The following is a 12,898-nucleotide window of genomic DNA, read 5'->3' as shown; positions in this document are numbered from 1 at the left end:
CCAAATAGCCTATGGGTTTCCGTTTTAGGCTACTTAAAAATGAGAGGGTTCCAAGGAAATAGCCTGCCATGTCCTGAAGGAGCATTCTGGTCATCCTTCTAGGTCTCTTACGTTTCGAGCAGTAGTCGAGGCCAAGGCCAAGGAGTAGACTAGCCTACCTGTTTCAGACTTCCCAGCATTTGTCAATGATTTTGGTGCAGAGGCTTGATGCAATTACCTGGAATGGCATCACAACTGTCAAGAGTGGCACGCAGTACACCACACAATGGTAGATAAATAAAAGGAAGTTGGCTAAAGTCAGGTTTTTAAAAAAATCTAATAAATGTAATGGCATAAGCTTTATAAATGTACATCTATTCAATTTAATGACATAATATAGGCATACAGCAGTGGATTCATTTGTATAATCATGATTAAGAATATAAACCTAGAAGTTTATAACTAAACGTAAGGTGTTCAGTGTGGTGGAGGAGGAATATAACACGTTACTGGCCATACCAGTAGCGTATGTTTGGTTTCCATATTGTACAGTATGCAAAAGCAGGCATTAGTGTACTATTGCACTACATCACTTGCATTATTAAAAAATAAATACTTAATTTGTTTACTTAGAATGTCCAAGTTTTGTACAAGTCTAAACTTTTCATCCACCAGAAACATACTGTATCTTTAGCATTATTAGAATGTGCTATATTATTTACCTATAAAACAGTGTGATATGAAATGGTGTAGAGTACAACAAAGATACAAAGATTAAATTCAAACACGCACACACAGAGATATTTGCTGCAAAGTTTATTGTGAAGGAAAATAAATTATATTGTTTAAATATCAGATAAAATGTCATTTTCATCTGGATATCTTGATACTTTTAGACACCACGTTGGAGACAGATCTGAAAAATTCCTTGGCCCTCCAGAAGAGTGGGAACAGTGGAGTTTTTCTCTGTCTGACTGGATGAGGTGGGATGTCTTTCATTGTGAAGACCTGCAGAAGGATACACCTCAGACTTAACCACATAACCACATGTCAGGTCACAGACTACAAACAAAACTACCTTTTCACCAACTGAAAAGAGGATGTGTTGAAAATGTACTGAGACTGATTGTACTTGTACTTGGCGATAATGACATAGACTACTAAACATACACAATTATAATCTATACACATGTATAAATTCTGTTTTACATATAACACAATGAGCAGTGATCTGCAGTGAGAATCTGCAATGAACTGTTTCCCTGTCAATGGGTTTGTGACTTGTGAAAAGTGTGACACGCCCACAGGCGAAAAGATTTTTTTTTTTTTTTTCATTTAAACTTTTGTGCTGTTGGGGCATATGTAAGCAATATTCTTGGTTGAAGATAACCCTATATGTTGATGGAAACTGACAGATGCATCTACAAACTGGACACAATTAATTTAATTAATTAATTTACAATCAATCACTGTTTCCGTATAGTCACACATTTTAGTAAGCTTTCTATGACATGAACAAAGATCTAATTTGTTTAATTTCAATATAATACAATCTATATACCATATACAATCTGGAATGTTTACAATGGAAATAGATCTCTGTCCATTATAGCAAAGTACCATATAAGTGGATATCTGTATGGCACATCTGTGCATTCTCTGGTCTGTGGAACAAACTATTTTGTTTACTGAGGACTTACCTGTTGTCCCCTTCTGCATATAATTTTCTTGCAGCTTGCTTGCTCTTGCATATGCCTCAAACAACATTGGACTCACTGCATTTTTCTTAGATAAATACTGAAATCACAAACAGATAATATTGACTTGACTCATTCCTCAAGACAGAACTTCATTTTACACAATAGCAGCATAATGGAATGGGCAATAAAAAAACAAATTTCTTGTTATTTTTGCAGTAGTGTTAAAATAGTTTTGAGTTAACTTCACTGTACCTTGTTGTTGATCCTCAGAGTCCTTATTTTGGGTTTGATGCAGATCTTCACTTCAGTTTTTACTTTTCTCTTTGGCTTTCTTAATTTATTTGCTGAATCAGTGTGTAAGCCAATGATCAACCCTAAAGAGCTGGTGGAGCATGCGACATCCTTGACAGAAGGATTCTCAACATACTGTGTGGATAAACCAACAGCTGGGATGCTCTTGGCATCATGGGAGGAACAGGTGGAGTCTCCAGAGCAGCTTTCATGTACTGCCTTTGCCATGCAGAGGTTGGAGCTTGGGGTTCTCTGGATGAAGTCCTCTGGGTCAATCACTTTGCTTGGACATGATGGGAACAGCAGCTGATGCAAGAAACATTTCACAGACGCCTCAACAAACATGTAGGGATCCTTAAGAGAAGCACTTTTGTCTGTCTCATCATTTCCTCTGCACAATAATGGAGGACCTAGATCAGTAGGCTGGCTTGGTCTCTGGCAAGTGTTCTTTCTCAGCAGATTGACCAACTTATATGTAAGGTCACACGAAAACATCTCCATTTCCCCACTAGAGATGAACTCCTGATCTAAGGCAGCCTCTGAGGTTGTGTCCTGACATAACTGACATGCGATACCATCAGACATCGCATTTTTGCTGGAGCACCTCTGCTTTGATATGGATGTATCATATCCTGCTCCAGGCTTTGCTGTCCCAGGAATAGACCCTCCATCCACTTCCGATGTACTAGACACGGATATGAACGATGACTTTTTGTATAGATTGAAAAACTCTTTAATCTTTTCTTGTACTTCCTTCAACAAAGAAGACACATATGAAGTTTTTTCCTTTTCTGCATAATATGCAGACAGATCGTCACTGCCTGAGGTTTCACTCTGGTCTGAACTCATCTCTGACATGGTCTCAGTTCTTCTTAGACATGGTGGTGTGTAACACAGGAGTGTCTTTAGTGTATCAATGACTGTTAGTATAACACTAGAGGTCTGGTCCATAGATGAGGTCAAAGATGAGGTCAAAGATGAGGTAGATGCAAAGGAAGAGTCTTCCATTCTTTCACAAAGTACCTCGTTCACCAGTTCATTGGGTTTCATATAAAATTCCTCACTGGAGAGCCTCTTAATGGTCTCTGACGACAGACTAAAGGCCTCTGAAGAACTCGAGCTACTTTCGCTACTTTGTTTAGAATGACAGTTATGGCCACAAAGAATGTGTTCACACAGAGTTTTTTCAGGTATATAATACGATGAGGATGAGTGGGAGCCCAATGTACTTTCCAGTTGCGAGTGGATACTATTGACAGACTCAGTAATTAGGTCATCATCCACAGGACTTACATCTTCCTTCTCCTTCTTCTTTGCCTTGTGTATGTACAAAGTCAGCACTTTCTTGAACACATCTTTCATACATGAACCAGCATCCACATCCTCATCCATTTTGTTACCGGGAACTTCATCAGGAGGAAGGTTCTCACTCAAACCTCTTGGTGGGGATGCAGGTCTGCTTTCAAATTCATTTGTCAAATCAAAATCATCCAAGCTTTGTTGTGGTAATGGTTTGACAGATAAGGAAGACACTTCAGCTTGTTGTTCAACCTGATTTTCAAGCTTTGTGTGGCTTTCCTCTTTGGAAACATGTCCTTCTTTCAATATGAAAAAATCTTTTACCTTATCTTGCACAGTTTGAAACATACCAGAAGAACATGAATTCTTGGCATAGCCATCTTGGTATCTCTGCATTTTCTGCAGGAGATGGATTGCAGATTTTGTAATAGAAGAGACATGGTGTTCCATAGTTTGTGGTAAATGAGAGGTTTGGCTAGATTCTGCAGAGACAGCCCTGTCTCTCTTACTAAGGAGAACATCGCTCACGGCACGGATGGCTTTAAGTTCAAACTCCTCACTTGAAAGTGTCTTCATCCTCCTCCTAATATAGCCCTGCATTCTGTTTACATCTTGTGGGTCTTCAATTTGGGAAAGAATTCTAGCTATGGCCTCTTTACTCTCTGAAGGTGTGGAAAGTCCATCCACCAAGGTTGATCTTAATCTTTTAATTTCCTCAAGAACAAAGAGAGTCACCACCCCTCTTATGACCTCTTCGGTGTAAGAGATGACATCAGCCTCATGTGTAGTTTCAGTGTGAGATTCAAATAGGTGTAATTCTTCCACTGAAGCAAGTGATGAACAAACAACTCCTTGTGGTGTGTGTTCTTTGAGATGTAGATCATGCACTGTTGTTTTCTGGGAAGTCATTCTTTGGAATGAACATGCGTCCTGTCCTTGTTTCAGAATTAAATCTCTAATCTTGCTCTCAATGTTCTGGTAGATGTGATGAGCATAGACAGAATTCACAGTTTCAATGATATGCGAGAGATCTTGTAGACATTCCATCACTGTTTCCACAATGTCCGCAGCAAAAGAATCAACATGACCCAAGGATGCCTTCTCTCTGAAGGTATCCAACTCAGCCAACACTTTGCTCACCTTTCTGTGAGCCATGCTCTGAAAATCTGGACTTATCACTTTCTTGGTGCTTTCATTAGAACCATCAAGGTTAGATTGGAAAGGCTGTTGTGTAGATGACCTAGTGTCAGCAAGCGTATTGAGCTGGATCATCACATGGTCAACAACAGACACCTCTGACTCCCTTCCTGGTGCCGTTTTGTGCTGTTCCACTTTTGACCGATTTGACAGGTATGCATGGTAAATCTGGAGGATAACCTTTTTTGTGCACATAGTGGTGACATCATCTTCTAAAGAATGTTGGGATGGCTGTAGACTTGCAATATCTGTTTTGTTTTTCCGTACAGAGGTCTTTGATAAAGTCATGAACTGCTCAACCTCATTTAGAATCTTATGGAACATGTCCATGGCAGAGGAAAAAATGATCTCATCATTGAATCCAGGTATTAAAGCAATGCTCGCAAGAATGGTAATGACTATTTTGAATACGATAGAATCAACAGTCACAATGTAGGATAAATCAGGTCGATGCTTTGGTGTAGTTGACGGCAAGGAGTTTGAGTGGCAGGTCCTGTCCTCCAGTGCTTCTGAGTTGTTTTTACCTCTGAGAAGCATCGCAAGAACGGTCTGGGAAACTTTAACAGGGAAGTCAGGGGAAAGCTGCAAGTACAGCTCCCCTTTTAAAGGGCAGCTGATGGAAGGAGAACCAAATGAAAGGTTTTGTTTTGAGGTCTTTGGAGAGGCCAATATTTTGATCTTTGCAGCAATTTCATGTAAGACTTTGGATATTTCTCCTGCCTGCTTCTTGTTGAGATTGGAGCTCTCAATGAGATTTAAGACAGATATCACCACCTGCACAGTCATGGCTCTAGCTTCTGAATCTAGCACCACTTCTTCATGGTTGTTGACATTGGCTAAAATGTTCAATGTGTCTAATCTTTCATAGATTGCTTTAACCGTTTCCTCTTCTAGCATCATCCCTTTACTAGACTGAGTTGAATCTTTGGTTGAGGTGATCCTTTTAATAGCCACAAAAAGGGCCAATTTCACCTCTTCAACAATTTGAGCAAGGATGTAGTGGTTATAGGGTGTGTCCAAAGGAGAGCTGTGAAAGCAGTGTTCAGGGGAAGTTAATAATTTGATAGCTTTAAATAAAATAGCTTTAAAGCACTTTGTTCTGTATTGTTGCACTGGTTCAAGAATTGTAAAAACTGCATCACTTACCTGGCCTGAGGTGACACAGGAGCCTCTGGTGACTTCTGAGAGTCATAGGAATCGTCAGTGTGAAGTTTACAGGACTCCAAAATTTCAACGACTGGTAAGTACCTCTTGAATGTAGACTTTGACAAGTAAGAAATCAGGCCTAAGCATGTTTTTACAAATTCCAGTCTTGTCATCTAATATAGACAAGAAAAATTAAGCCAGTAAGAGCGGAGTTATGCACTGCAGAGGGTAAGGAAATTCATGTGTATAAGCTGTTAAAACTTACATCTTGCATGTCCTTTGTCAAGACATTCCATTGTCTAGAACAACACGTTGAATCGTGTAGTTAGAAAAAAGACTTGAAAGAATACATTTGTCTTCTTCAAATTATTTTATGAAACAAAAAAACGTATTAAAATAGGCCATATCAGTGGCTCCCAAGGTGTGAGAATATGGGTTCCCACGGGTCATGGAATTTCTGGAATATCATGGAATTTTGGAAAGTCTATTCCAGACATGGAAAGTCAGGGAATTTATCATTTTGGAGGCAAAGTCATGGAATATCAGGGAATTTTGTTCTCAGTTTAAAATTGACTTGCCAAAATACAATCTCCACTCAGAATTTATGTATATCTGGTTATTAGCTTTATTGCTTGCTTGAGTGGTTAGCCCAACTTTGTTCATTCAATACCCATTTTTTCATCTCCCGCTCTAAAAAAAAGTAAAAGATTCTTGAATGCTATGCGACTGTTCTGAAATCGTTGGTCGGTATATTGTACCATTCATTATAAAGTAGGTCATGGATTTTTTTTTTTTTTTTTTTTTTTTTTTTTTTTTGTCAGGGAAAGTCAGGGAAAAGTCATAGAATTTTACATTTCACTTAGGGAACCCTGAGTACATACAATGGGGGTGTAACAGGTTCAGGATAAAAACACAGAACTACAGGTCAAATTTGGGAACCACTGGGTGATATGAAATGATTATTCTACAAAAGGTGAATTATGCAGATAGACAAACAAACTAGCATACCCATCACTCAGGTTCTCAATGACACCAATGACATCGCAATGAACCAAGCTGCTCCTGTTTATCTTCACTCGCCCTCTGTGCAGGGGGTGGGCAGCTGAACGATCCGGGAATAAGATCCTGCCTGTCTGCATTTTTTATAGTAACCTACACAGTAGACAGTAAAACAAATCTCAGAAAACCATATCGAACAGCACTCAAGGTCAAACACAAAGCTCAACAGAATCTAATTTAACCTATTTCACACAGGTTCTTCTGAGGCTCTGGAGCAGAATCTAATCTAACCTATTATATACAGGTTCTTTTGAGGCGCTGGAGCAGAATCAAATCAAACCTATTTCATTAGGGTTCTTCTGAGGTACTGGAGCAGAATCAAATTTAACCTATTCATAAGGTTCTTTTGAGGTGAGAAGAAAATCAATTAAAACATAAATAAATAAATAACTTCATCAGACTGATGGGCTATGTATAGCTGATTTTAAGATAGCTAATGTTGTAATGAGTGATTTGTTTTCTCCTCATAGAAATGTAATATTCCCAGACAGTTCCCAACATGCATCAGACGTGTGTTAGATATAATATTGTTCAGGTTTTTGCGTTTTATGTCTGATAGTAGTGTATGTGACTGTTTATAATTGCATCATTAAGGATGAATTCTCTCATGTGTGTTTCCTGCTTGTAATAAATAAAAGGCTATACTTCCAAAAAGGCTAAACAGCTGTCCTCTTCTACAAGAAAACTAAGCTGGACACTAGGCTGTTGTGAGAAGAAGGTACATGCCATCGCTCAAGACCTCATCGAGCAGCTACAGCAAGAGGGGGCATATGGCCGATTCAGAGGCTTATTTTTCAAGAACCTAGGCCATGGTCGCTTTTGCCCCAACAGGTCCTCACTGACCTCATCCAACTAGACTACCCACCACATTGATACTAATGAATGGTCAGAGGGTTCTCTAAAGTCACTGCCGCCAACCAAGGATCTTTCATGCCACTTTCATCATTTTAAAACCATTATTACCATCATTGTTGTTTGTTGTTTTTCCGATAAGGTTTGTGACTTTATAATTTGTGCAACGCCTGTGTTAGTCTCTTCTGTTATCAATCCCACGCCTATCTCTCAGTGAATGGTGGCATCCCCTCTTGTTGTATCAGGGGATGAAAAAATCCCGGAGTGTTATAGGTGCTGATTAATAAAAGGCAATAATACATATCTAACTAATGACAACTAATGACATCACTATCAGTGATTAGATTAGTACTTAGTAACGCGTTACTCTAATCTGACCACTTTTTTCGGTAACGAGTAATCTAACACGTTACTATTTCCAAACCAGTAATCAGATTAAAGTTACTTTTCCAAGTCACTGTGCATAACTTTTTTGTCGTTTTCTTCTAGTCTCGGGAGTAACGTCGTACAGTATGTTCACTTTTCAGCATGAGGACAACTGTAATAGGGCCTACCATGCAGCAACACCAACAACAATGGAGGGAGGAGACAGATGCCGTTTTCTAACTGGAAATACAGTTTTTGTTTTTAGTTTTTGTCAGCTAAACATGACAACATTAAGGTATGTTGTGAACTCTGTGCTGGCGAAAAAGTGCTGTCTGGGAGTCTCCCGCATATTGATAGCAGCTCCCTCACGCCTGCAAATTAGATAAAATCTCCCGGAATCTAATGCGAGCGAGCAAGAGCGCGCACGTGAGACCGAAAGTTCAAATCGCGATTGCATCTGAGTGTAGCGCGCGCACGATAGAGAGGGAGAGAGCTTTTATCTATGGGAGAAAGGGAGCGTGTGTGCCTGAAGCGCATCGAAGACAGAGAACATCGTGATTGGCCTGTTTCGCTAAATCAACCAATCAGATGACTTCAGCATTGAGGTAAGTTTAACATCATTTCATTTGCATATTATTCAGGCTTAGTTGCCAAGGCTACATGAAAAGCCCAAACTACCAAAATCTATATATTTTATTCTCATAATTTCTATCTAGGCCTTCCTTATTAGGTGTACTGACTAGACAGACAAACATATTCATCTGTATTTCAGTATCAGTATGTAATGTTTTTGTTGAGGCGGCAGGTGTAGTAATGAATGTAACTAATAAAGTAACTTGTAGCCTAATCTACTTACTTTTAAAACCAAGTAATCAGTAAAGTAACTAAGTTATTTTTTAAAGAAGTAATCAGATTACCTTTTCAAGGTAACTGCAACACTGCCTAAAATGTGTGTGGGCTTCCAAAAAGTAAAAATATGAATTTCTCAACCCTGACAAAGTAGGCATATCTCCACGCAGTTTAAAATAACAACCTGTTGAACAAACATGGCAGATGTAGCCTAATGATTAGGGCTTCATTTGGCCTATTGTAGGCTACTAGAAAACACAAAGAAAAAATCCTACATAAATCTGCTCACTTACCAAGCAACCGTTAGTGATCCATCCATAGCGAAAGATTTAGAGAGTGGTTAAACAGTCAGTCATTCGTGGTATGAAACTTCTGAAAGGCCAGATAAACTAGCCTTAAGTAGGCCTAGATGAATCATCCAAGGCCTACTGTCAAGCGCTCTGCATTATGGCCGAGCTGCATATGAGCATCCTGAAAAGCGTCATGAATGGCGCGCGACATCAGCACAGGGAAAACTCTCTCTGCAGGAAACATTTCAGTAGGCCTAGCTTATGCACAAGAATCATAAAAATTCCCTGGGATCGATTCAAATACCTCGTTAGGCTACATCCTGTATTTAAAACGTAGGCTAATTCTATCGTAACATATTTGGAGAATATTAAACCATGGAAGGTCAACTTAGAATAGCTGGCTATAGCCTATAGCCTAAAACAAAGACTAACTTACAGGCTTCCATCTCTCGCCTGCCGACTCTTTTACTAGGCCTACAGTGTGAAAAAATGCCCTTCAATTGTTTGATCAGGTGGGGCAAATTTTAGGCCTACATGTTAGACCTATAGGCTAAAGCAGATTCATTTACGAAAGACACCATACAAATTGAACAGGTAGGCCTACTTAAATGAGGACAATAGGCCACAAATAGCCTGTAGCCTAATCTACTTACTTTTAAAACCAAGTAATCAGTAAAGTAACTAAGTTACTTTTTAAAGAAGTAATCAGATTACCTTTTCAAGGTAACTGCAACACTGCCTAAAATGTGTGTGGGCTTCCAAAAAGTAAAAATATGAATTTCTCAACCCTGACAAAGTAGGCATATCTCCACGCAGTTTAAAATAACAACCTGTTGAACAAACATGGCAGATGTAGCCTAATGATTAGGGCTTCATTTGGCCTATTGTAGGCTACTAGAAAACACAAAGAAAAAATCCTACATAAATCTGCTCACTTACCAAGCAACCGTTAGTGATCCATCCATAGCTAAATATTTAGAGAGTGGTTAAACAGTCAGTCATTCGTGGTATGAAACTTCTGAAAGGCCAGATAAACTAGCCTTAAGTAGGCCTAGATGAATCATCCAAGGCCTACTGTCAAGCGCTCTGCATTATGACGCAGCTGCATATGAGCATCCTGAAAACGTCATGAATGACGTCGCGACATCAGCACAGGGAAACTCTCTGCAGGAAACATTTCAGTAGGCCTATCTTATGCACAAGAATCGCAAAATTCCCTGGGATCGATTCAAATACTCGTTAGGCTACATCCTGTATTTAAAACGTAGGCTAATTCTATCGTAACATATTTGGAGAATATTAAACCATGGAAGGTCGACTTAGAATAGCTGGCTATAGCCTATAGCCTAAAACAAAGACTAACTTACAGGCTTCCATCTCTCGCCTGCCGACTCTTTTACTAGGCCTACAGTGTGAAAAAAATGCCCTTCAATTGTTTGATCAGGTGGGGCACATTTTAGGCCTACATGTTAGACCTATAGGCTAAAGCAGATTCATTTCCGAAAGACACCATACAAATTGAACAGGTAGGCCTACTTAAATGAGGACAATAGGGCACAAATATCTGCTCTACCTGATGTAGAGGTCTGCACTCACGCGGTAGACCCGCGGGTCCCGACGCAAAAGAGTGCGGCGCGGGACAACTTTTGAAAGCTCTTTGCGGGAGCGGGCGGGATGACAGAGGTGCGTTCGCGGGTGCGGGACAAACCGACGATTCACTGCACTCCCGCAAATGTAATATGTGCGTAGAATTAAATATGGAAATGATTAAAGTAGGCCTACTGTGTATAACTATAGTTCAGCTGGATGTTCTGTTAGGCAGCATTAAAAAACGCGGTTTAAGCATAACTGACGGATAGCAGGACTATAGCCTATATTGTAGTTTACGTGGGTTCAATTTGTTCCTGCTGCTCATTGTCAAAACTCAAAAATCGAAAGCATGACAGAGGAAGTTGTTAGCCTACATTCCGAACCAAGAAACTGACATCTGGAGTCTTTCTCAGGTGTGTGCAGGGCTCGAATTACGATGAAAGCAACAAAGTCAAAAACCTGAGGGGGACTCACATATCTGAAGGTGTCTGGCATTGTAATTTAATCTTAACAACCGCTCATTATCCATCCCTGTGCGATCTCTTACCATTAAAGACGTTAAATTAAAATATAGGCTACTACGGGACGTAGACCTACACTACGCATGACACTTCACCACCACACCACTAGACTAAATGAGCAAACCGTATCGATTTGACAGCACTCGCAAATTTGAAGGAGTCAAGCTGCTTTGATGTGAGTGTTTTTTTTTTTTTGTGATTTGCATAGGCGTTCATTGGGCTAGCCTACGTGGTTTGATACGTGCTGAAAAGTCTTGTTTGCTGTTGAACTTGCGCTTCACCTATTCTATGTTGATTGACAAAGCCATACATTATGGCCCATAATGCAGCCTACAATGATTGTGTTGTCTGATGATCTAGCTATCCTCTGCCATTCAGAGCTCCGGAAAGTTCCCAGCTATTTTAAAACACCTGTTAGCAATCTCTGATGTCGGAATATGCAATGGCTACCCGACAATATCTCAGTGCAAACTCCAAAATTGTTCGTCTATTAATTTTCCACGGTTCAACACATTAGCCTACTAGAACATAGTTTGGCTGGCTTTATTCATTTCTGCCAGTTAGTGCTTTTCCCCTGTGTATAAGTTACACTACATGCATTATTGTGTTTGACACTGAGGATAGCCTATCTGAGACGGTGGTCTGGTTTAAATGAGTTACATTGTGAAATTGAGAATGGCGCAGACTAAATCGTTTAGTCTATTTCTTTGTATTGTTACATTGAAATGAGATATGGACTATTACAATCAATAATATGTTGAAATTAATTAAAAGTAATCAATTTCTATGAAAAATCTATGTCTGTTGTGTGTGTGTGTCAAGGTAAAGCCTAGGCCTACCGTGCGCTGTACTGCGCAAAAGCGCCACTTGCGCCTAGGCTATTTCATTGTATCGCCTTGTTAGGCTATGCGCGGGGTGTGCCAACTTTTTATGAGATAGAGACCCCCTTAAAGACAAAAGATAATTCGAGCCCTGGGTGTGTGTGCTCCTTTCGTGAGACAGGAAGAAAAACTGAATAGGCTATCCCTCCTGCATGCGGGCATTAATGCGGGAGCGGGACAGAATATAGAAAAATCATTCCCGCGCAGACCTCTAACCTGATGTTCAATATATTTTGTGGTGCATGTTTTGTGGCCCGTATGCTAGATGTCGCTGTTGATCAGTCCCTGGATGATAGGCTCCATAACCTAATAAACTACTGGCAAAGACCTCATGTGGCGATGGCAGGGGGAAGGAATAAAGGATCAACATAGAAATTACTCTTTTTATAAAGAGGCAATTGACATTATGGAGTTATTCTGAACAGACACGACGGAAGGTGGTCTGAAAACAGATAGCCTACAGAGGATCCAACTACACGCCCCAATGTTGATGTTCGTTGTAGCCTACTAACCGCTTGCACAAAGCTCCTCCCTTTACTGTGTCCCTGCTGGGTATGGCTTCTGGAAGAGGCCAATCTCCCATATAGGCTACTAAAAAAAAAAAAACATATACTATAGAATACAATATACTAGTCAAGAATCATTTAAAAAAAATACATAACTTATTTGCACTATTTGTACGTGTAGTGTTTTTATTCAGTGATCATTTAGTGATAACCCTGTATGGTTATGGTTATGGTATTTAGCATACAAATAGCAACAATACAATAATTTAATTTAACAGTAAACAATTAAAAAGTTGGTAAGACTACACCAAGGAAAACAGCAATAATAACAACAATGTCAATTCAATAGCCTAATGAAAATAAATAAATAGC

General features: G+C 39.6%; 1 protein-coding gene across 3 annotated transcripts; it reads right to left on the bottom strand.

The window, feature by feature from the left end:
• Positions 1-791: 791 nt before the first annotated feature.
• LOC125294176 lies at positions 792-10,734 on the bottom strand. Of its 3 annotated transcripts, none has more exons than XM_048242600.1 (7): positions 9,968-10,734; positions 6,621-6,764; positions 5,878-5,911; positions 5,613-5,785; positions 1,932-5,493; positions 1,680-1,776; positions 792-987 (listed from the first exon to the last, which is right to left on the bottom strand). In XM_048242600.1, the coding sequence occupies exons 2-7, from the start codon at positions 6,749-6,751 to the stop codon at positions 872-874; spliced, it is 4,113 nt and encodes a 1,370-aa protein (XP_048098557.1). In that variant the 5' UTR covers positions 6,752-6,764; positions 9,968-10,734; the 3' UTR covers positions 792-871. The 3 variants fall into 3 exon arrangements, with proteins under 3 accessions (XP_048098557.1, XP_048098556.1, XP_048098558.1); XM_048242599.1 differs by lacking the exon at positions 9,968-10,734 and adding an exon at positions 9,032-9,167; XM_048242601.1 differs by lacking the exons at positions 5,878-5,911; positions 9,968-10,734 and adding an exon at positions 9,032-9,167.
• Between the last annotated feature and the right edge of the window lie 2,164 nt (positions 10,735-12,898).

Source organism: Alosa alosa, chromosome 5 (assembly GCF_017589495.1).
Source record: "Alosa alosa isolate M-15738 ecotype Scorff River chromosome 5, AALO_Geno_1.1, whole genome shotgun sequence".
NCBI classification, from domain to species: domain Eukaryota; kingdom Metazoa; phylum Chordata; class Actinopteri; order Clupeiformes; family Clupeidae; genus Alosa; species Alosa alosa.
The sequence above is the reverse complement of the archived record's forward strand: the minus strand, read 5'-3'. Positions and strand labels throughout refer to the sequence as shown.